The sequence below is a fragment of the Panthera pardus genome, unplaced genomic scaffold, assembly GCF_024362965.1.
Source record: "Panthera pardus isolate Hobbes unplaced genomic scaffold, ASM2436296v1 HiC_scaffold_18, whole genome shotgun sequence".
NCBI lineage: Eukaryota > Metazoa > Chordata > Mammalia > Carnivora > Felidae > Panthera > Panthera pardus.
In genome coordinates this window covers 7,603,890-7,628,339 of record NW_026526743.1, presented here as the reverse complement: position 1 = coordinate 7,628,339, position 24,450 = coordinate 7,603,890, and the positions used below count along the sequence as shown (strand labels likewise).

The window sequence follows — 24,450 nt, the reverse complement described above, 5'->3', positions numbered from 1 at the left end:
GCATTCTTTCCTAGAAACAACAGAGCACCTCTGCACTTCATGAAACAGAATCCAAATGCACTAGCACTGGCACTTGGGCACTGAGGAACCAGACCCCCTTGCACAACCTCAGAACACGGAGATAACATCTGTAGCTGGCATCACTGAGTCTGCAGGTAATCAAGAAATGTTCCAGGGAACACTGCCCTCCCTTTACGGATCAACTGCCCCAAACTCCTTTAAAAATCCCTGGGCCAGGCAGAAACCTTCCTTGGTGTTGGCCCTGGGACAAATCTGTCCTCTCCCAGGGTGGCCAGCCTCCTGACTAAAGCTCAAATTCCCTTCCAATCAACATTCATCTCTTGGGCCTTCTGAGCCTGAACTTGGGGTTCGGTAACAACAGAACATCTATCAAATGTGAGGTTACAGCAGGACAAAAGAAAATTTCAGTTAATTGCAAACAAGGAGACGCAATCCAACTTTATTTCAAGATACATGCATAGATTTATAGCTCACCTCCAGCACGTAATAGACCAACACAACGAAGATAAAAAGGAACCAAGGAATTAATGCCTATTTTTTAAGTTTTTTTTTTTAAATTGATATTTTAAAGCAATGGATTGGTGACGTCGAAGCTCAAATTCCCCTCCACCCACCCTCCCAGGCCCTTTGTCCCGGGTTGCTGCAGCTCCTCCCCGTGGAACCATTGTGTACACCGCCCAGCGCCCCCTCTCGTCTCCACCCGCTAGCAAAAGCGGCTTCGGACTCCAACCGTTTCCAGCTCAGTAAGAGGAAAACATCTCGGCTTCCAGTGTGAGAGTCTACAGCACTCTAAGCGTTTACGCTAAATTGTTGGAAATATATACATAAAGCAGGAAGGAGTCAACCCTGCCCCGCACTACGCCTAAGTAGTCTAAATGAATCCAAACCCCGAACACCACATTAGGTGGGGCCGATCCAGGAACGCCCCGGGGGCGGGACACAGGATCGGCCAAGGCCCCGCCCACCACCAGACTCCACCCCCACCGGTCCTCGCTAGCTCCAGGCACCGCCCCGCGCTCACCGCAGCCCCGCCCACCCCCAGACCCCGCCCCCACACCCGCTCCCTCGGGAGCCAGCACCCTCCTAGCCCCACCCACTCCCAGCCTCCATACCCGCTTCCCCGGACCCCAGGACGCACCATGCCCAGCCCCGCCCCGGCCAGCCGAAGCCCCGCCCCCCACCCCCCACCCCCCACCCCCCTGCACGGCCGTAGCGCATTTCTGGCAGACCCGGAAGCAGATCCGGTTAAGTGGTGTCCCACTGTTGCGGGACACTTTGTCTTTCCGGTTCAGGTTTGAACGCAGCGGCTGCTCGGTCCGCAGAAGTCCGCACGTGGGTGTGGGGTCGCTGGAAGGCTGCACCCCCCCAGCCGGTCCATGCAGTGGTGAGTCCCGACGCCGCTGGAGACGATCCGAGTGCTGGGATCCGCTCTGTTCCCGGTTAAAATTGCTCGGAAGGAGATCTGCCTCTCTGCCTGTGGCATGTGGACACTACCGGCCTCGTCGTTTTCCTGCACAGTACCCTTCGCCGACCCTCCTCACGGACCCGATGCCGTGTGAAGTCCCCACTCGGTGCACGGATTCTTGCCCTTGCCGCTGGCTCCCGCCTCTCGATTGTCTGTCTGCCCCTTGCGGTCAGCGGGGGTGGCCGGTTTCCTCCCTGAGCCTGGCATTCCGCAATCTTCACCCTGTCCTGAGACCCCCACCTCCACAGCCCGCGGCATCGCGTGCTCCTGGGGCGGGGACCTGTCACTCCTCCCGGGACCTCCTCGTTGTTGTCCCCCCACCCATCCGCGGAGGTGACAGGCTCGTGTCCTGTAGTGTTTCTTCCCTCCCTGAGCTCATCCGGACCATGGTGTAGCTGGGGCGCAAGGGTGCAAGAGGGGTGGGGTTCCAAACAGACCAGGTTGGGCCATTCCTGCTGACAAAATCCAAAGGCAAAGAGAGGAGCCGTGGTGAAACACGAAAGGAACCTAGGATTCGCTTCTCAAAGACTGTCCAAAGTGCTGAAAATACTTCCACGTTTATAAGGAAAACGTGGGGCAAAGGTGGGTGGGTGGATAGGTAGGCAGTGAAAGTCAAAGAGATCTTTGTCTTGGAGTCAATGATGAGTGGGGGCTCAGGGCAAACCCTACTGCTTGAAGGGGCAGCTGTTGGTTCCCCTCAGGGCATGTTTTGCTTTCAGAGTCTTCCTCCTGAGCTGAGAGTCCAGCTGGAGAGAACCCAACGGGAAAGTTTGAGGTCAAAATGCAGGCGCCCGAGATCCTCTTTCTCAGTGGTGTGTGCGCAACCTCAGTGTTGCACTGGAAAGGGTTTTCCCCACCCAGGGGCCATTTTTGTTCCATTCCTGTATCCTCAAATTTCATATTTCAATATGATTCCTAATGTGTTCATTTTTTTTTTTCAAGTTTCAGCTTTTTTCCTTTTAAATAAATTATATCATTCAGTTGAGGTCTCAATGCTTTTATGATAATTATATATTGAAAATATTCATCAGGGGTGCCTGGGTGGCTCAGTCGGTTGAGCATCCGACTTCAGCTCAGGTCACGATCTCCCAGTTTGTGAGTTGGAGCCCCACATCAGGCTCTGTGCTGACAGCTCAGAGCCTGGAGCCTGCTTTAGATTCTGTGTCTCCCTTTCTGTCCACCCCTCCCCTGCTTGCACTGTCTTCAAAATAAACATTTTTTTAAGTAAAAAAAAAAGAAAAACAGCAAAACAAAAAACCAGCAGATGCAGGAAAGGTGTTGTGCCTCCCCCCATAACTGTCTAAATTTACAGTGGAAAGGAGAGTCTGCAGGAGGAAGACAAGTATTAACAGAGGCCCCCCTTTACCGAAGGAACTCATCTGTATAATCAGCCTTCTTTTCAAACATCTCCTCTCACCTTGCTATTGAGTTTACACCCATACCCCTCTCCTTCATTCCCTGTAAGCTTCACGGTACCTGTCTTCTGAATTTCACACCTCTGTGGATTCCCACATGTACACTATTAAATCTAGTTTTCTCCTGTTAATTTGTGTCATGTCAGTTCGATTTTTAAGTTCAGCTAGAAGGACCACAGGGCAGAAGGTCTTCCTCCCCAACCTTCTCGATTCTCTTATTAGTCAAACAGTCAAAATAGATCTGCTGTTTCAAGGTTTGTAATCATGTCATCTGTGAATAATAACTGTTCTAGCCTCCTGCTTCTAGTTTTGTTTCCTGCTTTACCCATTTCCTCTGGGTCCTGGCTCAGGCATCCTGTGCAGGGGTGAACGGGCTGAGCACTGACTGGGCCCCTGGTCTCAGCCCCACTTTCATGAAAATATTCCCAGTGTTAACTCCTGATCATAATGTTTGCTGAAATTTTCTTGCTGAAAAATAATTTTTTAAATGTCGTATTTGGCAGGATTTAACTATCAAGGATCTACAGCAGTGCTCAACTATGTTTTGTTTAAATCTGTTACAGGTGCCTGGGTGGCTCAGTCAGTTGAGCATCCGACTTCAGCTCAGGTCATGATCTCACGGTCCCTGAGTTCTAGCTTCACATCAGGCCCTGTGCTGACAGCTCATAGCCTGGAGCCTGCTTCAGATTCTGTGTATTCCTCTCTCTCTGCCCCTCCCTTGCTCATATTCTGTCTGTCTCTCAAAAAATAAACAAACATTAAAAACATTAAAAAATATGTTATTTTGATGTATTGCATTAATTGGTATTCTAATATGGAATCTTTTTTTCATTAATGGAATAAAGTGAATTTGGCTAATATTAATTGCTAACTGGCTACATTTAAATGGCTAAAGTCATATTTGTACCTTTACATTATGTATTTAAAGGAGATCAAGTTAAAATTTTCTCGTTTCATTTTGTTCAGATTTTTTTAGTAGCCTGATAAAATAATGTGAACAAATTAATTTTTCTTCATTAAAAGAGATTCCAACACATTGGAACTATCTCTCACTTAAAATGAAACAGAGCTTGGGGCACCTGGGGGGCTCAGTTGGTTAAGTATCCGACTTCCGCTCAGGTCATGATCTCACGGTCCGTGGGTTTGAGCCCCACATTGGGCTTTGTGCTGACAGCTCAGGGCCTGGAGCCTGCTTCAGATTCTGTGTTTCCCTCTCTCTCTCAAAAAATAAGCATTAAAAAAAAAATTTTTTTTTTAATGTTTATTTATTTTTGAGACAGAGAGAGCATGAATGAGGGAGGGTCAGAGAGAGAGGGAGACACAGAATCTGAAACAGGCTCCAGGCTCTGAGGTGTCAGCACAGAGCTCAATGCGGGGCTCGAACTCACAGACCGTGAGATCATTACCTGAGCTGAAGTCAGACGTTTAACCGACTGAGCCACCCAGGCGCCCCCCCCCAAAAAAAATCTTTTTTAAATAAAATGAAACAGACCTTATTAGATTCAGAGACCTCCAATGCCTTTTAATCTGTATATTGAAATTGGTTACTCAGATTGTTTTCTTTCTCAGTCAGGATGTGCAATATAACCTAGAAAGTAATACATGTCCCTTAAAATTATAGATTTTTTTAAAAATAGAAAATGCTCTGTTATTTTCCATTCTGCGCAGAAATAGGTAAGGCCTCCAGTTTCTCCATAGCCTCAGCAACAGTGTTTTTGCTCTTTCGTATTATAGCCATTTTAAAGAGTGTAATAATTGCACTATAGTTTTGATTTGCATTTTCCTAGTGCCTGATGATGTTGAGCATATTTGCTTATGAGCCATTCATATATCTTTGGTGACATGTCTATTCAAGTCTTTTCCCTATTTCTTTTTTTTTTTTTTTTAATGTTTATTTATTTTTGAGAGAGAGCGAGGGAGACACAGAATCCAAAACAGGCTCCAGGCTCTGAGGTGTCAACACAGAGCCCAATGTGGGGCTTGAACTCACAAACCATGAGATCATGACCTGAGCCAAAGTTGGACACTTAACTGACTGAGCCACCCAGGGACCCCTCCTGTTCCTTTTTTAATTGGGTTGGTTTCTTCATGAGTTACGAAAGTTCTTTGCATATTGTTCGCCTGGAAATGTCTTTATTTCCCCCTAATTTTTTAATGATAGTTTTGCTGGATATAGTATTCCTCTTTGACCTTTTTAAATTATTATTCTCTCATTACTTTGAATATCTTATTCCACTGCCTTCACTTACTATTTCTGATGAAGTGCCAGGCATTAGTCATCACGTTGTTGTTATCCTCTATACAATGAGTCTGTTCTGTTGCTGCTTCAGGATTTCCTCTTTGTCTTTTGCTTTCAACACTTAAACTGTGATGTGTCTCTTACAACTTCTGGATTTTGGGTTACAGTTCGAAAGGATCTCTCCTTATTTCCATGTTATGTACACATTTTTATCATGTTTATGACTTACTTTTTTACTTTTACATCTCTGATCCTCTTGATCCTCTGATATATAATTTGAGCTATTGAATGAATTTGACCTTTTTCCAAATAACTACCCTGTCGTTGCAACTCCATTTTTAAATAGTTCATTACTGATAAAGAAACAGTGCAGTATCTTGAATGGGAGCCATTCTAAGGACAAAAAGAATTATGGAGAACATTTCAGATTTTCTTTTGTTATATCACAGTTCTATCAACATCGTTATTTTGAAATTTTTTTTTTCAACGTTTTTTTCATTTATTTTTGGGACAGAGAGAGACAGATACAGAGCATGAACAGGGGAGGGTCAGAGAGAGAGGGAGACACAGAATCGGAAACAGGCTCCAGGCTCCGAGCCATCAGCCCAGAGCCTGACGCGGGGCTCGAACTCACGGACCGCGAGATCGTGACCTGGCTGAAGTCGGACGCTTAACCGACTGCGCCACCCAGGCGCCCCAACATCGTTATTTTGAAAGTATTTCCTTTAGGGGCACCAGGGTGGCTCAGTTGGTTAAGCCTCTGACTCCTGGTTTCGATTCAGGTGGCTTGCGAGTTCGAGCTAAAGTCAGGCTCTATGCTGACAGCACAGGAATTCTCTCTCTCTCTCTCTCTCTCTCTCTCTCTCTCTCTGCCTGTCTCCTGCTCACCCGCTTGCTCTCAAAACAAATAAACTTTAAGAAAAATAATAAATATGGGCAACTGGGTGGCACAGTCGGTTAAGCTTCCGACTCTTGATCTTGACTCAGATCATGATCTCAGTTTGTGAGTTCAAGCCCCACATCGGGGTCTGCACTGATGTTGCAGAGCCTGCTTGGGATTCTCTCTCTTTGACCTTTCCCCGCTTCTGCTCTCTCTCTCTCTCTCAAAATAAAAAAATAAACTTTAAAAAGAAAAAAAGAAAAATAATATAAAATATAAAAAAGCATTCCCTTTATGTTGTAGGTGACAATAAGTAATTATAAAGTTGGGATTTAATAAATTGAGAGAACAATGCTCTAAGGTCAGATTTAATTTGAAAATTAGGAATAGGAATACAAGAATTCTTTTCCTACCTCTGTTCACCAAAAGCACCTAAAAGCAGTGTCAGCCCAAGAGTACGGAGTCTGTGTTCTCTAATGTCCTTTCCAAACAACAGGAGTCCAGGCTTTTTGGAGAAGTGACTGATGCTGCATCTGGAATAGAGAAAGAATAAAATGAACCTACAAGAAAAAGCCAAAAGTAACTAACATCATCATCATTCAAGGTAGTTTTTAAAACAACTGATTCGGTTACAGAGTGGTGATTGCAGAGGCAAACGTGCTGCTTTTCCGATGGGATCAATACTAGAGTGGAACCACATAGTCCCACTGCATAAGGAAAGAAATGTCCCAGTTAACGGCTGTATAAGGAACGTCAGCATTAGGGGGAAAAAAACGTTGTTTTGGGCTTTTTGTTTTTCATAAGTCAAATAATGGTCTGAGGGAAAAGTCTCAATTACTCTTAAAGTCAACCCCTTGGCAACGAGCGACATCACACAGACGACGAGCCATCCTTACGTAGGAGACCGAAATGCATGCTGGGAGCGCCGCCGCACCCCCATCCTTCCGCGAGTCCTTCCCCTGAACGACATTTCCCAGAAGTCTGTGAGGCACAGCGCTTCGGGCCGCGCAGAGTTGCATGCCGGGGAAGTGGGCCGCCGCGCTTCAAGCTCCGCGTATTCCCGGGCTGCTGGACTACATTTCCCAGAGGCCCGGTGCACCGCCCCCTCTCTCAAGTCGGAACGCCGCGAAGTGCCTGCTGGGAGAGGCTCGCTAGGTCTAGCATCGTCTCTGCTTCGCATCCCGCGGACGCGGGTCGGAGTTAACCTCGCGCCTTGCGCCCCCTCCCGCCCCCTCCGGATTTCCAGTGGGTCGTGGGGCCCCGAGCGGTGAGTGGGTGGCCTCCCGGGAGAGGAGCGGCGCGGGGGACGGCGTGGGAGGGCGGTGGGGAAGGCATCCCGGGCGCGGAGGCCCGACGCGGAGCCTGGGCCTGCGGGAGATGCTGCGGGGAGAAGTGCGGGAGCGTCGGTGGGGGGTGCCAGGGGCCGGGTGCCCGGGGTCGCGGTGCGCGCGAGGGGGCAGGCCCCAGCTCGGAGGCTGTGACGCACTTCGCGGGAGTGGGGCGCGGGGGGGCGGGGGGACGCGGCGGGACCGCGATTGCGCGACTGGGCTCCGCAGGGGTAGAGGGGCCCGGCTGGAGCTGCGTGCCTGTCACGGGTGCTTTCGCGCCACGGCGGGGGCGGCAGGGGGTCGGATGGGCCACCGTGCCTGTCACGGGTGCCTTCGTGCGGCGGGTAGCAGGGAGGCGGAGGGGCGGGTCTGGAGTGTTACGGTGCCTTCGCGCAGCCGCGGGGGTGGCGGGGCCAAGGTGCGTGTCGTGACGGCATGTGCGGTGGCGAGGCTGGGATTAGTAGGGGACAGTGCAACCTGTAGCTTTGCTGTCGCTGCTCCAACCGGAGCACGTTCCAACCCGGGGTGGAGGGGGGAGGAAAAGCAGTGGTCACAGAGGGAGATGAGAGCCCAAACCCTGCCGCGAAAGTGACCGACAGGAAGGGCGCAGACGTAGCATGAGATGACTGTTTTAGAACGAAGTATTGACTTTACGGGCTACCAGAGTAACAGGACCGAAGGGCCTCGGGAATGAGATTCCTTCTTTGGAGGGGAGAGGTCCCTGACTTGGGAGATGGGGCTGCTTCATATGTCAGAACCCCAGTTACTCCAGCCTGGTCCCCGGGAATCTCCGAAATACTCAGATCCCATTTCCCTCTCATTTCTGATTGGTTTTAGATAGGATGTGTGGGCTTGGAGGGTGTCTCCTGATAAGTTTGTGCTCCAGAAAGGCCCTAGTGTCGTCTCCTCTTTCCCCCAGGCCAGCGGTCATCCAGAAAAAGCATCCTGAGGAGGAAGACGGCTTGTTACACACCTTAAAGTCAAGGTTCAGATGAGTTACCCTTTTTATTCTGTCAATGACTTGTGCTTATAGGACTTCAGAATATCTGCTTTCCTTGGCCTGAAATGTTCTCCCTGATAGGGACTTAACCTCAGTCATTCTTGCCCAAGAGGTGTGATGGGGTCAGGCAGGTGTATGCACACAACACAGAACAGAAGACTGCAGTGGAGAGGTTCCCTGTGGTGCTTTATTTTAGACGGTACGGTGCTTTGGTCAGGACGATCTGACTTGTAAGGTGGAATCAAGCACTAGACTTCATCGGTCTTCAACCACAGGCCTGACTTCCAGAGCAAAATAAGAACAGAGAAGTTTTGAGGGTTTGGGCCAGCGAATGACAAAGTTACCAGCTTTGTGATGCTCTTAAAAGTGGGGCTTGAACAAAGGTCTTTTCATCAAAGGCAGGGACTTTTTTTCCAGGAAGCAATAAGTAGAGATTTGTTGTATTATCCCCATCTTGTTGGGGGTCTGGACAGCCTCCGTTTGTTTTCCTGGGTTTCACTTGCCTCTCTGTCTGAACTGTAAGAAGCAATGTAGTTTGACATTGTGTGTGAGTTCTGGGTCTAGAGCAGGGTTTCGCAGACGTTCTCCATGAAAGGTCACATATTAAATAGTTCATGTTTTGCGGGCTACAGGTTGCATATTTTCCATGTTAATTTTTAAAATGGTTTGAGATTTGCAGAAAAATTGCAAAGATAGTATGAGAATGCCCAGGTCTCGCCCACCATTAACAACGTACGTTAGGGTGGGATATTAATTCACAGTTGATGAGCCAGGCTTGATATGTTATCATTAACTGAAATCCGTGCTTTATTCAGATTTCCTTAGTTTTTACGTAATGTTCTTCATCTGGTCCAGGATGCCATCCAGGAGATCCCATTACATTTCGCTGTCATGTGCCCTTAAGCTCCTCTTGGCTGAGACAGTTTCTCAGACTTCCCTTGTTTCTGATGACCTTGACGGTTTTGAGAGGTACAGGTACTTGGTAGGATGCCCCCCTCTCGGAACCTGATGCTTTTCTCACAATTGGACTGGGTGTATGGTTTTGGGGGTGGAAGGTCACACTGCTTTCATCTTGTCATGGCAAGAATACATCACGATTTCTGATGGCTGAGTTTGAACTTGATCATCTGGTTGAGGTAGTTTGTCAGTTTTGTCCACTGTGAAGTTGTTCCTTTGTTTCCAGAGACCGTGTCTCCCTAAGTGACAGCCTTGTGTTTCAGGACCCCAGTTACTAGATCCCAGTGACTCTGACCCTGCCTCAGTGGTCAGGTCTTTCTCTCTTATCACCCCCTCACTTACTTGTAAGGACCCTTGCATTACGTTGGGCCCACCTGGCAAAATTCAGGGTACCTCCCTGTGTTGAGGTCAGGTGAGGAGCAACTCCCAAGTCCACCTGGACCCTAGCTCCCCTCTGCTCTGTAATGTAACATATTCACGGGCTCCAGGGCAAGGATGTGGATGGACATCTTGGGGAGACCGTTTTCCTGCCTGTCACAGGCCTGTCCAGCCAGCGTTCCCCTGATGACTGCAATATACCCATTCCCCCATGACTATGGTCTTTCTCTTTGTTGATTTTTTTTTTTAATTTGGGACTCTTATGTTTCTTATCATGGGATTAATTCAGGCCTGCCGCAAAAGCTTCAGTTCCCTAAGGAGCCCGTAAAGAAGAAACTCGAAATTACCCATAACTGTACCATCCAGAGCTAATTGCTGTTGATTTTTTGGTATGTATGTGCCCAGCCCTTCCCTCCCCGTCTGTGCATACATGTGTGGTTTTTGTCCTCAGAGTCCTGGATCCCGCTAAGTGATAACGTAAGTGAGCCATAGACTCTCCAGATGTTAGTTTATAGAGGCGTCCAAGTCAGCCATGGGTCCCATTGTACCTGTGTGCATGTGGAGAGAAGTGTTCCAGTGATCCTCATCTTGCTTAGGAAAAAAAATCTCTCACATATTTACACCTTCAAGGATTAGAAAGGCATCATTTAAAATTAATCCCACGAACAAATTATCAACACAGACAGGCTTTCAAAATTAGATTTTGTAAGATTTGAATTTTCCTGTCACAGAACGTGACTATAAGCACTGACTTACTACAGATACGAGCTGTACTCTAACATTTGCACGGGCAGATACATGAGGAAGGTGTAAGGTGACAGAAATCTCCCCTGACAATGGAGTACGAGGTCCAGCCGCGTGCTGTCAGTTTGACACCTTCTCAGGTTAGATTCTGAGCTGGATTTTCCATGCAGACTCCGGTCTGTCCCTCATTTTCTCCTTGTGTGTCTCAGAATGTTTTTTTGCTGATGATTTAAAAGAATTTCATTTCCCAAGAGGCTCGGAAAATTGTTAGCATGGATTATGTAGAAACAGGTTTGAGAAGCACCTTTCAGTAGAAGAAAGGAAAAGGCACGCTTGAGTTTCTTTCATAAAAACAGTGTGATGTGACTGATTTTCAATCATAACTGCTAACTTGTATTAAGTAACTGTTAATATTATTGTGTTTTATATAGATTATCTTAATAGTTGCTGCAGTCCTACCTGCCCGATACTGCTTTTACCCGCGTCTTACCCATGGGGGAACAGACAGTGGGAGGTTAGCAACTGTCAGAGCTCAGATTCACATCCTAAAAGACCACAGGGCCTTATTCTTAATTTCACCAAGACCTCTTCTCCCAAATTACACGTATTTATTTAAACCTGTTTTCTTCACGTAGTAACTTACCTTAAATTTTTTTCTTAAGGAATATAAGTCAATATCATTGTTAGTAAATGTATTATATGCCATTATAACAGACCATAATTTATTTCATCTGTCCTCTACCATGAGATATTTCTATTTCTTTCTTTTATTTTTTTTTCCATCTTTTAAAACAGTTCTCTGGAAAATCTGAATAAAATTGATGGATTACATCCGTATCAATGTCCTGATTGTTACATTGTCCTATAGTTTTGTGATGTGTTACCATTGGGGTCAGCTGGGTAAAGGGTACACAGGTTCCCTCTGTATTATTTCTTGAGAGCTTGTTTGGAGGTTCTAGCAGGGGAGCGCAGCTACTCGTATACCCTTGACCGAAGAACGGTCCTCCTCTATCGGGGAAGGTCGTCCTCTTCGACCGAGCGCGCAGCTTCGGGAGGGACGCACATGGAGCGGTGAGGGAGGAAGGGGACACCCGCCTAGCCAGCCAGATCAGCCGAATCAACCCTGGCGATCAATGGGGTGACAGATGTCGCAGCCAGATCGCCCTCACATCCCCCTCTGTATTATTTCTTGCAACTGCATGTGAGTCGACAATTATCTCAAAACATTTTTAAAGCCGTCCCATTTTTAAAAAGTCCTCAACATTCTTGTACACATATTTGTACACCTCTTTCTGTTTCCTTGGGATAAGTGTTCCCAAAAGAGGAATTTTGCATCAAGATCCTGTCTTTGTTAAGTGCCTACAAGGGGCCTGACCCTGTGGTGTGAGCACTGGGGACGAGCGATGACTGAGCACATCGTTACCTGCACGTTGCCCATAACCCGGCCCAAAAGGGAGACTGAATGGAAGCCCTGGGCTGCCTGCAGTCAGGGTCTGTGGAGACTCGTAGGTGACGTGCTCCGAAAGGCGATGGGAAGGAGAGAATCACTCTCATGGTTGTCAGGTCGTGACCAGATAACTGAATGCACGGGCTGTGTGTGGAGTAAAATGGAATTTGCTACCCGAGTTTTAGACCTTACAAGTCGTCTGTAATGACGTCTGATGCAAAGTGAAGACTGACAGGGTCAGGTGGTTTAGCATTTGTGCACAGGACACCGTGGCTGGAAGGCCGAGTTCAGAAGTCCAGTTCAGCCTTCCAGCGAGACAGCTGTCAGTATCTGCAGAGCACCCCTTGGAATTCTCGTCCTGTTTCTAGTCGGTGCCCCAACATGTGTGGGCATGGGGATACACCAAAGAGCTGGTTTACGTATTAGGAAGTGAAAGGAAACAAAAGTCAATGCGTAAAATAATGCAGAGATCATGTATTCTGAGCTTTTTTTCCCACCATGTCAAAAGGAGACTTTAAAAAAGAAGTTTCTCTGTTGTTTGAGAGTCCAACGGCCATTTAATGAATTTTTTTTAATTTTTTAAAGTTTGTTTATTTTTGAGAGAGAGTGTGAGCAGGGGAGGGGAGGAGAGAGAGGGAGACACAGAATCTGAAGCAGGCTTCAGGCTCTGAGCTGTCACTACAGAGCCCAGTGTGGGGCTCGAACCCACGAACCGCACAAGTTCATAACCTGAGCTGAAGTTGGACACTTAACCGACTGTGCCACCCAGGTGCCCTGCCATTTAATGAACTTAAAAGAAACGCACACACGTATATACATCCAACCAACACCTGCTGTTACACACCAAGTGAGGTGTGCTTAAGAAAATCAAGATCATGGGGCGCCCAGGTGGCTCAGTCGGCTAAGCCACCGACTTCGGCTCAGGTCATAATCTCACGGTTTGTGCGTTTGAGCCCTGCATCGGGCTTTGTGCTGACAGCTCAGAGCCTGGAGGCTGCTTCGGATTCTGTGTCTCCCTCTCTCTCTCTGCCCCTCCTGCTCACGCTCTTGTGTCTCTCTCAAAAATAACCAAACATTAAAAAAAGAAGGCGAAAATCAAGACCAGACGGGTTTCAGGTCACCAGGACCACCAGCAGGTTCTGTGGTTCTGAGTGGACTCACAGGATTCAACAGGCAGTCCTGCTCGTGGCCAGGGTTTTTCCGGTGACAGGGCACACACCACAGTCAGCCGAGGGACAGGCGCATGGCACAATGTCGGGAGGAATCCAGGCACACACTTCCAAGAGCGTCTTCCCAGTGCAGTGACCCAGGACATGCTTAATCCCCAGCTTGAGTGACAGCAGCACATGTGAAGTGTCGTCCACCAGGAAAGCTCATCAGGGCCCAGTCACAGAGGCACCGTCTGCCTGGTACATCCCAGAATTGCAGACCCCCAGAGGAAAGCAAGGGTTCCGTATAAACCACATGGTTTCTACAGTTTAGGAGCAGTGAGCCGCCTTGTCAGGGAGTGGCGGGGACCCTCCGGAAGTCCAGCCAAGGGCCAAGAAATTTCAAACCTGCTCTGTTAGCTCTTTTCTGCATAAGGGATGCATAACTTTCCAGGCATTTTCTTTCCGTTTCTCTGTGTTTCCTGTTTCTATTGATGTGTTACGGTTATTCTGTGTCTGTGTGTATCTGTATACACATACATATGTTCATATATAAAATACTGCAACTGTATTATTCTGTTTTGGTAGACTGATTTTTCTGCTGCCAATATCTCCGAAGTAGTCATGTCTTTTAAGGGTTTCTCCCAACTTAGCATTTCATGAACATTTACTCTTTTACATCGTACTTGATGCCGTCAGCTTTTCTAGACTCAGTGCTGAACATGGTGGCATTTCCTTCACTGTATCCACCTGCCTTGTCTTGACCAACCTCACCCCATCTAGAGGCCAGAACAGATTTGAGGGCACGGGATCCACACAGGGTTACCTTCAGCCCTGACACCAACTAACTCCAAGTTCAGGACTTTCCCGAAATGACTTTCAGGTTCAATAAATCAGGACTAGAAGCATTCTTAGGATTCACTGAGAACTGTTCTCATAGTTACAGTTAATTACAGGGGAAGGATGCAGATTAACAAGCTTCTAGTGTCCAGTGTCCTCTCCCCATGGAGTTAGGACTGGATTCCCTGTCACAGGGATGTAGGACAATATGCAGAGAGTATTGCCAAACGCCCAGAGTTTTCACAGGCCTGGTTGGTTGACTGAATGATTGATCATCCAGGCATGATTGACTAATTGTCTCCATGCTAATCTCATTATCAGATCATGACCCAAAGCACCCACCCAGAATCACCTGGGTTGGCCTTTCTTGTGTAGCCAGTTCCTGCCCTAAGACTAGTTGGGTATAACCAGAGGCACCAAAACAAAGACATTCTCATCAGGTGTGATGTAGGTCACCTCTTGGAAGTTGAGGGCAGGGGCACCTGGGTGGCTCAGTAGGTTGAACACCCGACTCTTAATTTCACTCAGGTCATGATCCCAGGGTCGTGGGATCAAGCCCTGAGTTGGGCTCTGTGATGAGCATTGAGCTTGCTTAAGATACTTTCTCTCACTCTGCCCCCCTCCCCAGCTCTTGTCCTCTCTCACTGTTTAAAAAAAAAAAAAAAAAAAGTTGAGAGCAAAAGACAAAGAAGAATGAGATCTTGCCATTTGCAGCAAAATGGATGCACCTAAAGAGTATTAAGTGAAGTAAGAGAAAGATAAATACCATATGATTTCACTTATATGTGGAATCTAAATAAAACAAATGAACAAACTAAAACAGAAACAAACCCATAAATGCAGAACACCCAACAAGCATGGTTGCTGGAAGGGAGGGGAGGGGGGAGGGGCAGAATGGGTGAAGGGGGGCGGTGGGGAGGTCAGGCCTCCAGCCCTGGAGAGAGTCACAGGGATGAGAGGGACAGCAGTCAGCGGCATTGTAACAAGTGTAACAGGGCCGCTACACTTGTGTGCACAGCGTGAGATACAGACTTGCGTGTTCCTGACACTAACACAACACTGTCCGTGCGCTGCAGTTGAAAAAACGATGTTGAGGGCCGCCTGGCTGTCTCAGTCATTGGAGCGTGCGACTCTTGATCTGGGCGTCGTTGAGTTCATACCCACGTTGTGGGTAGAGATTACTTAAAAAATTAAAAATTTATAAAGTAAAAGAGTTATATTGAGAAATGACAGCTGAGAGTAGGTCTGACTTCAAGGCAAAACCGTAACTACAAGCCGCTCTAATGTGTGTGTGCAGCTGGGTTTCCGGGGGTTTCGGGGAGCGCGATTTCCCTTTTTGTGCAGACTCCTGTATCCTCTCCGGATGTGTCATGTTGACACGTGCATATTGTGGGAGAGGAATGCGGGGGCGGGGGTTGGAAACAAAGACAGAGGAGCAGAGAGGTTGTATGTCGGCATTTGGGGACCAAGGCGCACTTACTTTAATGCCTCTTTTTTTCTCGTATATCTCTGGCTTCTCTGGATTTTGTGTCTTTGGTAAAAGAAACCCCAAGAGGACTGATCAGTTCTTGATTCTAAAACTATGGCCCACGTAAGTATGTTTTTCTCTCTCTCTCTTGAAATATGTGGATATTTTTATGAGTTATCCTGAAGCCTCCTGCCCGACTGAGGCCCCTGTAATTGCCCCCCCACCACCACCACCTCGGGTCTTCTGTTCTGGTGAACGACAATGCCACACAGCCCTGTGCCCCCGCATGGCTAATGCTCACTTCACCCCCAAGCCAGTGATTTGTGTCTCCTGTGTGCTCACGTTTTTGTCAGGAGTAACGGGGGAGCAGTGGAGGAGGAAAGTCCCTTGCGAGAAATACTTGGGCCGCGTCTGTTGTTAGAGGAGTTGGAGGTGGCAGTCCCATGTGACCACATGCAAAAACTAAAATTCTCCCCATTCTCCACTGGTCTTTTTTCAGGCCGAGAAAAGGGAACGTTCACGTTGTCTGGTCAGTGTCAGTGTGCGGTGAGAGCTCGAGCTCCAGGAGGCTTTTGGGGGGCGGATAGGGCTGTGCTTAGGGCCTGAGGGGCCCCTGGTGTTACCAGGGGACCCAGGAGATGCATTGTGTTGTCATGGAGACCTGCCAGACCCACACTCCCATCCACGTGATTCTGCACCAGTATCCTAAGTCAGGAACGGGGAAAAGGCGGGGGTGGTGGGTGGCGACGGGTAAGAAGGTCACCCGGTACAGAAGTCCCGGATGATCATCTACTCCCAGAATTGGGGAAAACCCCGGATGTCTGGTTGTACCTAGGTGTACAGCTGCAGTAAATTTAATCTGTTCCCACGAGGGAATAAGAAAATGCTGCTCATTACGTAGGAAGACTGCTTAAAGTCTTGGCAAATGATGAGCATGAGGCTGGAGAACATTCAGACACATGAGCCCTAGTTTCGAAGGTAAAAGAGCTCACATTTCGGAAACAAAACTCTAGGCATTTTCCTTCCCTTGGAGGATGGAAAGGGTGCCCCAGGAATCCACACTTGCCGAGGTGTTATGGGGCAGGCACTCAGGAGGAGCCCCAGGATTGACAGGATTGGAGTAAGGAGGCATCCCACAGGCCGTGGGGTTTTCTCTTCAGCCGCCCGGCCCTGCTGCGGTCACAGCCCCCACCGCGTCCTGTCTGTGTCCAGCCCGACCCAGCACAGAGCCCTTTCTGGCCTGTCTTTCATCTTGAGCCTGTGCTCTCTCATCTCATCAGGAACGTGTGGGTCTGTGTTCTCAGGGTCTGGTGACGTTCTCAGATGTAGCCATCGACTTCTCGCAGGAGGAGTGGGCGTGCCTGGACTCCTCGCAGAGGGACCTGTACTGGGACGTGATGCTGGAGAACTACAGCAACCTGGTGTCCCTGGGTGAGCCGCCTGCCCCCCGGAGCATCGGGACTGCCTTCCAAGGACCTAGCCGACTTCCTTCTTCCCCTTCCCAAGGAGTGTCCTGAGCTCAGCCGCATCTAAAATGGGCTGTCAGCGATCGTCCCACCTTTGGGACATCCTGTCCTTAGTGACCAAAGTGAATTTAGATTCTGGAATATTTATTTCACAGCCATCTTGACATTACGGTAGTATGTTACCGCGCAAACCACTGTGGATGGACTGTGCTACTCTGGGGACCCACCTCCTGGGAAAACCGCTCCGCACAGCAACCTCGTCTTCCTGGTAAACCAGCGTCTGTGTCTGACATACAGGCAGACCGAGTGAACAGCATTCCTGTAAAACCAAAGCGAGCACTTTCCATTTGCTGCACGTTGTTACCTGCAGTGAGGCCGAAAGTTACCATTCCTGAATCCTGAGTTAAACATTGGATGACCGTGTCCTGTAAACGTCTCAGGACATGTCTTCTTTTTCTGTTGGAAAACAGTAGCCGTAGTGTTAGTGGCTGATCCTGTGCCCACTGTGTACCCGGCGTTGTTGTGAGCACTGTGTGTACAAACACACTTCATCTCGTCCCCACCAGCTTATGGTGTCGGCACGATTGCCGTATCTGATCTGTAGGCGAGAACACTTGGGCATAGGGTGACTAGGTCAGACAGGGAGGCAGAAGCAAGAATCGAACCCTAGAGTTGTGGCCTGGGTCCACACTGTCACCCCCCCTGTTGTACTTGCCTCCAGGGGTGAGGCCCTTGGGAGTTTATAATAAGATCTTCCTGTCTGGCTGCCTGTTTGCTCTTTGATCATTTCTCTTTTCTGAAGTCTGACCACTTTGACTTGCAGCTTGTCAGAAATTTCGCTAAGTCTCCATCAAAACATTTTTGAGCTTCTAATTTGTTTCCTAAGTCCCGCATCACGTGCATTTCTTTTTTCGGAAGCAGGGCCTTTCATTTCTAAGCCAGATGTGACTTGCTGCTTTTGGGAGCAGGGGAGAGAGCCTGGGTTGAGAGGGGGGTATGCGTGCAGAGGACAGTGACAGCCGGTCCGCCTGGGACGTGCCATCGAGGCAGCGAGCAGGTGTGCCCCTGGGCATTTGGGAAGCTCGCTGCAAAGGCCCAAGGCCTGTGGGGAAGAAGTCACCACCAGGAACCTGATCTCCACCCCATCCCCCTCTACCCATTCTCTCCTCTACTTCACCCCGCTTCTTGTGTCGTGGATGCTGCTGGTCTGCGGACCAGCCTCCGGTGGCAGGGGCGTAGACCGCGTGATCCCATGCCCTTTGTCGTTCGTGCAACTTGGCTGGATTCCTAGCTTTGAGGGCTTTTCTCCTTTTCCTTTTGTCTAATTTTCACTAATACCTCTTCCCGGGTGTGGTTATGTTCTAACATCACAAGACGTTGTCTGGTTATGGCCCTTTATGTGCCTTTAGCTGTCACTGACACTCGGTGCCTAGACCCACTTTTGCAGAGGGATTCAAAATGGTGATCTTCTAGGGACGCCTGCGTGGCTCAGTCGGTTAAGCGTCCGACTCTTGGTTTTGGCTCAGGTCATGATCTCGCGGTTCGTGAGTTCGAGCCCCACGTCAGGCTCTGCATTGGTGGTGAGGGGCCTGCTTGGGATTCTCTCTCTCTTTCTCTCTCTCTCCTCTCTCTCCTCTCTCTGCCCCTCCCCCACTCATGCTGTCTGTCTCTCTCAAAATGAGCTTTAAAAAATACATTTTAGGGGCGCCTGGGTGGCTCGGTCGGTTAAGCGTCCGACTTCGGCTCAGGTCATGATCTCACGGTCCGTGAGTTCGAGCCCCGCGTCGGGCTCTGGGCTGACCGCTCAGAGCCTGGAGCCTGTTTCGGATTCTGTGTCTCCCTCTCTCTCTGCCCCTCCCCTGTTCATACTCTGTCTCTCCCTGTCTCAAAAATAAATAAACGTTAAAAAAAAAATTTTTTTTTAAATAAAAAATAAAAAATACATTTTAAAAAATGGTGATCTCTTATCACCACTTCTTTGTTTGTTCACTGCACTATTTTAAAGAGAAACTGCTCCATCTACTACTTGGTTATGTAATGACACCATTTGTACCTGATAAAGATTGTTCTTTAAAGAAAAAATTACCAGTTCCTACAGTAAAGGGCTGCTTTGTTAGCATGCTTCCAGTTGATCATTTAACACTTTGTAGCATCGTTGTGACCTCAGGAAGTTGAACATGTTCAGGATTTTGCAGCCCCTTGGAGTTAACATCGTACGGGTGGTCAGATCCTCCTGAACATTCCTTTATACGCGTTTACCAGGTTTCTTACAGTGAATCCTACACATTGTCTCTTTTATTGCCTTCGATGTTGGGTCTTTATGTCCAGAACTACTTTTCATTATATGACTGACACTACATAATTTCAGAATATTTTATACCCAGCTACCCAAACTGTATATTCTTGTTTTTTACATTAGTGGTGTATTTGACTTTCCTGCATTTTCCAGGTATGTCATTACATTATCTGCAGATTTGTTCTTTATCATCTTTATTTTTGAGATCTGCCCCTCCGATTTCTTTCTGCTTAATTGCCTCAGCTCATAGGAAATAGTGGGGCGTCTAACAGACAGCTCCTTTTTCTTGTCTGACTTTAGCAGGAATGTGTGCGTCTCCAGTGTTTCCTCATTAAGTATTATGGTCCCAGAAGTGGACTCTATATTCTAACAAGAGCCCTTAGGGGATTCATGTTTGTTCTCCTAGAGAAGTTTTATTTCTCTTAGACAAGGTTTTTGGTTTGTGGTTAGTTTTGTGTTTTCATTCTCCTTAGAAGGAAACAAAATATGTTTATTTTTTTTCCCCCAGATTTGGAGTCACCATATGGGACCAAGAGTTTACCTACAGAAAAGGGCATTTACGAAATAAATTTATCCAGATGGAACTCAAATGGAAAAAGTAAATCCCTGGGCCTTAACTGGATGTGTGAAGGTGAGTTTGAAAGGTCACAGGGCCCTCAGCAGGGCTGTTTGAATCAAGTGATAACCAACCATGAGAAAACGCCCACTTGTAGAGAAAATACCTCTGGTAGAGCACACCAGAGACCTCATGCTAGGGAGAATTCCTATGAATGTAAGGAATGTGGGAAGGCCTTCAGTCGTGGCTACCAGCTCACTCAGCATCAGAAGATTCACACGGGGGAGAAACCCTACGAATGTAAAGAATGCAAAAAGGCCTTTCGTTGGGGCAATCAACTCACACAACACCAGAAAATCCACACGGGGGAGAAACCCTATGAATGTAAGGACTGCGGGAAGGCCTTCCGCTGGGGCTCGAGCCTGGTCATTCATAAGAGGATCCACACGGGCGAGAAGCCCTACGAGTGTAAGGACTGCGGGAAGGCCTTTAGACGTGGTGACGAGCTCACCCAGCATCAGAGGTTTCACACGGGGGAGAAGGACTACGAGTGCAAAGACTGCGGGAAGACCTTCAGCCGTGTGTATAAACTGATCCAGCACAAGCGAATTCACAGCGGCGAGAAGCCCTACGAGTGTAAGGACTGCGGGAAGGCCTTCATCTGCGGCTCGAGCCTCGTCCAGCACAAGAGGATCCACACTGGCGAGAAGCCCTACGAGTGCCAGGAGTGCGGGAAGGCCTTCACGCGAGTCAACTACCTCACTCAGCATCAGAAGATCCACACCGGTGAGAAACCACACGAGTGCAAGGAGTGCGGGAAGGCCTTCCGCTGGGGCTCGAGCCTCGTGAAGCACGAGAGGATTCACACGGGTGAGAAGCCTTACAAGTGCACAGAATGTGGGAAGGCCTTCAACTGTGGCTACCACCTCACGCAGCACGAGCGGATCCACACGGGCGAGACGCCTTACAAATGTAGGGAGTGCGGGAAGGCCTTCATCTACGGGTCGAGCCTTGTGAAACATGAGAGGATTCACACAGGGGAGAAGCCCTACGAATGTAAAGAGTGCGGGAAGGCCTTCAGTCACGGCCATCAGCTTACGCAGCATCAGAAGATTCACACGGGTGAGAAGCCCTTTGAAGGTAAGGAGTGTGGGAAGGGGTGTCACCATGTGAACCATCTTCGAGAACATGAGAGAATTCACACTGCTGGAAAACCTCTTGAACACAAAGAACATGCAGAAACTTCCATCCCACATTCCTTCCTTCCACAACACAAGGAAAGCCCATGATACGATTTAACACGAGAAAGCCTTCAACGGACACCCTTCTGCTCACAGGACCTCAGAGGAGTCACGCTTGAGGCAGATTTGGAGAATGGAGAAATCACTTTTTCTTAGTGATCACCGTATACCCCGTGTAGACTTTTTTTTTTTTTTTTTACTGAATTGGTTAGTGCAGTGAGTGGATAGAAGCCTCCTAGTACCACTCGATGTCTGTCTCATTTCAGACTTGTTCTGGGGAATAACTCCGCCAGTGTAACCTATGCGGGAGAGCCTCCCGCCATGGTACGCTCCCTCCCTGTTATCGGCACCATCCCACCGCTTTACTCCCTGTGATTCACTGGGGAAGTGACCTGGTACCCCCTGTGCGTTATGTGTGGAATGGGGATAATTACACCTAATACTGCTGTTGTGGTGACTGCGTCTGGTACTTGTAAACTCTTTGAAAGTGTATCTGGAATATCACATAAGCTCAATAAATATTAGCTGTTGTTGTTCTTACCATCATTACCATGGGTGTTGCTCTTAGTGAATTCTTACAGGAAGACCCCCTTCCCTGTGGGTACAGCGGGTTTAGAAAAGACTCAGACTTCTAGAAGAAAATAACAGTAATCTAGAGATTACTGCCACGGCCTTGGGGTGGACAGCGTTTCTTGGTACACAAAAGATGCTCATTGTGAAATAAAAAGTTTACATGTTGGATCTTGTTGAAACTTGTTCGTCAGGCGAAACCATGAAGCCAGCAAAAACAGCAGGAAGAAGGCACTTCCTGTCTATGTACCTGGTAAAGGACTCACACAGAAAACCAAATCCCCCAAGTCAGTAACAAATTGGTGGGAAAGGCGGGGAGGGAGACTTAAATAAGTGCTTGACAGAGATCATCAAATGGCCAGTGAGCCAGTGAAATGGGTTCAACGTCTTTTCTCACCAAGGAAATAAGAACACTACCTGCGATTTCACCAGATCACTAGAATAGCTACCATTAGAATCACGTGTGAGCCTGGCACTTTGTTGGATCGTCACACGTGACCTGTTCCGGAAGGAATATGGGACCAGCACGTGAGATCTTGGGGGTCCCAACAGCAGGAGCAAGGAGGTGGTGCTCAAGGGGGGTGGCGAGTGGACTTGCCCTGGGGGGAGGCGCTGGGACCCTCCATCCAGTCCTGGGAGAATGAAGGGAGCAGTTAGAGTCAGGAGTCCTAGGGAGAAGGGAGAGGTCGTCTTGTGGAAAGGACTAGAGCCCACAGGAGTGAGATTGAGAAGCTGGGGGAGGAATGGCTAGTGCTCAGACAGGTCCTGGGAGACTGAAGCCTTCAAGAGCTAGAAGACTTGAATGCCTGTGGGTCTGGCCTTGGTACGGGGGGTGGTAGTGTGGTTAGAGCACAGAGGAGCGTCCTACAAGGGCAACAGAGGATCCAGATTCTGGGGTCAACGTAGGGCTTAATGTTTGGTTTACCTCAGGGTTGGGGTGTAGTATTCACAGAATACAGATGTCTGCAGACTGCAGGTGTGGGTGGGTGCTGTCCTGCATGAAGGGAAGTGGGGGCAGGGATAGGGCGAGGCCACCCAGGCACCCCCACAGTTTCAACTTCAGAAATCTTCAAACTCTGCTTTGGACTGTTTTCAAGAGCGTGGTTTCCCAGTGGTTGCCACCCTGGCATCAGAGTGGTTCTGACAAGTTCGTTCTTGCCGCCCATGAAAGCATCAATGCATAATCCTTGCTTCAGGCTCAGTTTTTGGGAGAATAGGGTTTAAGGCATCTTGATGCAGCTCTGTCACATCACTACTCATTTGCTTCTGGTGCATATCCAAAACTGAAATTTCTACGGAAGGTTTTTTTTTTTGTTGTTTTTTTTTTAATTTTTAATGTTTATTTATTAGAGAGTGTAAGCAGGGGAGGAGCTGAGAGAGGGAGACACAGAATCCAAAGCAGGCTCCAGGCTTTGAGCTGTCAGCACAGAGACTGACATGGGGCTTGAACATGAACCGTAAGATCATGACCTGAGCCGAAGTCATACACTTAACTTGGCTGAGCCACCCAGGCACCCCTCTACTGAAGGTTTACTGACTTATCGTCTGTGTTCTCCATCAGAGTGTGAGTTCTTGAATCCTGTGACGTTTCGCTTGCTTACCTCTGAATCCTGACCCTTTTTTTAAAAACAATTTTTTTAATGTTTGTTTATTTTTGAGAGAGAAAGAGATAGAGCGCGAGCAGGGGAGAGTTAGAGAGAAAAAAGGAAACACAGAAACCAAAGCAGGCTCCAGGCTCCGAGCAGTCAGCACAGAGCCTGACTCAGGGCCCAAAACCCATGGACTGTGAGATCATGACCTCAGCCGAAGTCGGACGCTTAACCAACTGAGCCACCCGGGTGCCCCTGAATCCTGACCCTTTTGAACAGTAGGCACCATGTACGTTGTAGGCAGTCAAGAAATGTCCGTTGAACATCTGAATTTTATTGAGCCTCAGTAACACATTAATCAATGATCCCCTTCTCAAATATATAAGCATAAGACACACTTTATCATTAAGGATATGTCTAAAGAGCTGTTGCAAGGGTTCACAAGATCTCGACAGGGGGTGGAATGATATAAAGTGCTAAAAGAAAAGGCTGCAAACCAAGAATTCTTTATCCATCAAAACTGTCCTTTAAAAACTAGACAGAAGTGAGGACACTCCCAGATAAAAGACCAAGGAGTTGCTTGTTAACAGACCTGCCCTACAAGAAATGCCAAAGGAGCGCCTGGGGTGACTCGGTCAAGCATCCGACTTCCGTTCAGGTCATGATCTCACGGTTCGTGGGTTCTAGCCCCGCATCGGGCTCTGTGTTGATAGCTCAGAGCCTGGAGCCTGCTTCAGATTCTGTGTCTCCCTCTCTCTCTGCCCCTCCCCCACTCACGTTCTGTATCTCAAAAATAAATAAACATTAAAATTTTTGAAAAATGCTAAAGGGAGTCCTTCAGGTTGACATGAAATGGCACACGGCAGTAATTTGAAGGCATGTAAAGAAACCGTAACTACACAGGTAAATATTTGTAATCCCTCTGATTTCCTGCATGATTTAAAGGATAAATGCATCAGAAATGATGTCTCTGTTAATGGGCACAAAAGTAAACCTGTAACTGACAGTGATAGGAGCACGGTGTCTGTTACTGAATCTAAGTTGGCATCAGCTCAAACTAGATTGTTACAAATTTAGAATGTCGGCTAAAATCCCCATGGTAACCATTAAGAAAATATCTTTATAAATATATACATAAAAAGAGGGGCGCCTGGATGGTTCAGTCGGTTAAGCAGCCGACTTCGGCTCAGGTCATGATCTCACAGTTTGTGGATTCAAGCCCCACATCGGGCTCTGTGCTGACAGCGTGGAGTCTGTTTGGGAGTCTCCACCCTGTCCCCTACTCTCTCTCTCTCTCAAAATAAACATTTAAAAATATTAAAAACACAAAAAACAAAAAGGAAACTAGGGGCGCCTGAGTGGCTCGGTTGGTTTAGCATCCTACTCTTGACTTTGGCTATTG

The 24,450-nt window shown here is 48.0% G+C and overlaps 1 protein-coding gene and 2 long non-coding RNA genes across 8 annotated transcripts; 1 reads left to right on the top strand and 2 right to left on the bottom strand.

Moving 5' to 3' along the window:
* Positions 1 to 1,232: 1,232 nt before the first annotated feature.
* LOC109259287 (uncharacterized) lies at positions 1,233 to 6,923 on the bottom strand. Its single transcript, XR_002076620.2, has 3 exons — positions 6,859 to 6,923; positions 6,434 to 6,553; positions 1,233 to 2,232 (listed from the first exon to the last, which is right to left on the bottom strand). It is a non-coding gene; the product is annotated as an uncharacterized LOC109259287 (long non-coding RNA).
* Positions 6,924 to 7,142: 219 nt separating this feature from the next.
* On the top strand, positions 7,143 to 21,438 carry ZNF331 (zinc finger protein 331). 6 transcript variants are annotated; one of them, XM_019436773.2, is made up of 6 exons: positions 7,143 to 7,287; positions 8,268 to 8,333; positions 9,973 to 10,072; positions 15,406 to 15,453; positions 16,635 to 16,761; positions 19,601 to 21,438. In XM_019436773.2, the coding sequence occupies exons 4-6, from the start codon at positions 15,445 to 15,447 to the stop codon at positions 20,935 to 20,937; spliced, it is 1,473 nt and encodes a 490-aa protein (XP_019292318.1). In that variant the 5' UTR covers positions 7,143 to 7,287; positions 8,268 to 8,333; positions 9,973 to 10,072; positions 15,406 to 15,444; the 3' UTR covers positions 20,938 to 21,438. The 6 variants fall into 6 exon arrangements, with proteins under 6 accessions (XP_019292318.1, XP_019292315.1, XP_019292317.1 ...); XM_019436770.2 differs by having other exon boundaries at positions 9,204 to 10,072; XM_019436772.2 differs by having other exon boundaries at positions 8,268 to 9,317.
* LOC128778012 (uncharacterized) lies at positions 11,193 to 12,432 on the bottom strand. Its single transcript, XR_008423326.1, has 2 exons — positions 11,624 to 12,432; positions 11,193 to 11,368 (listed from the first exon to the last, which is right to left on the bottom strand). It is a non-coding gene; the product is annotated as an uncharacterized LOC128778012 (long non-coding RNA).
* Positions 21,439 to 24,450: the final 3,012 nt, after the last annotated feature.

Bases quoted from the DNA above. Each gene is read 5' to 3' on its own strand.
- ZNF331 (XM_019436775.2), top strand. The intron at 16,762-19,600 runs GTGAGCCGCCTG...TTTTTCCCCCAG, and splicing joins CAGCAACCTGGTGTCCCTGG to ATTTGGAGTCACCATATGGG.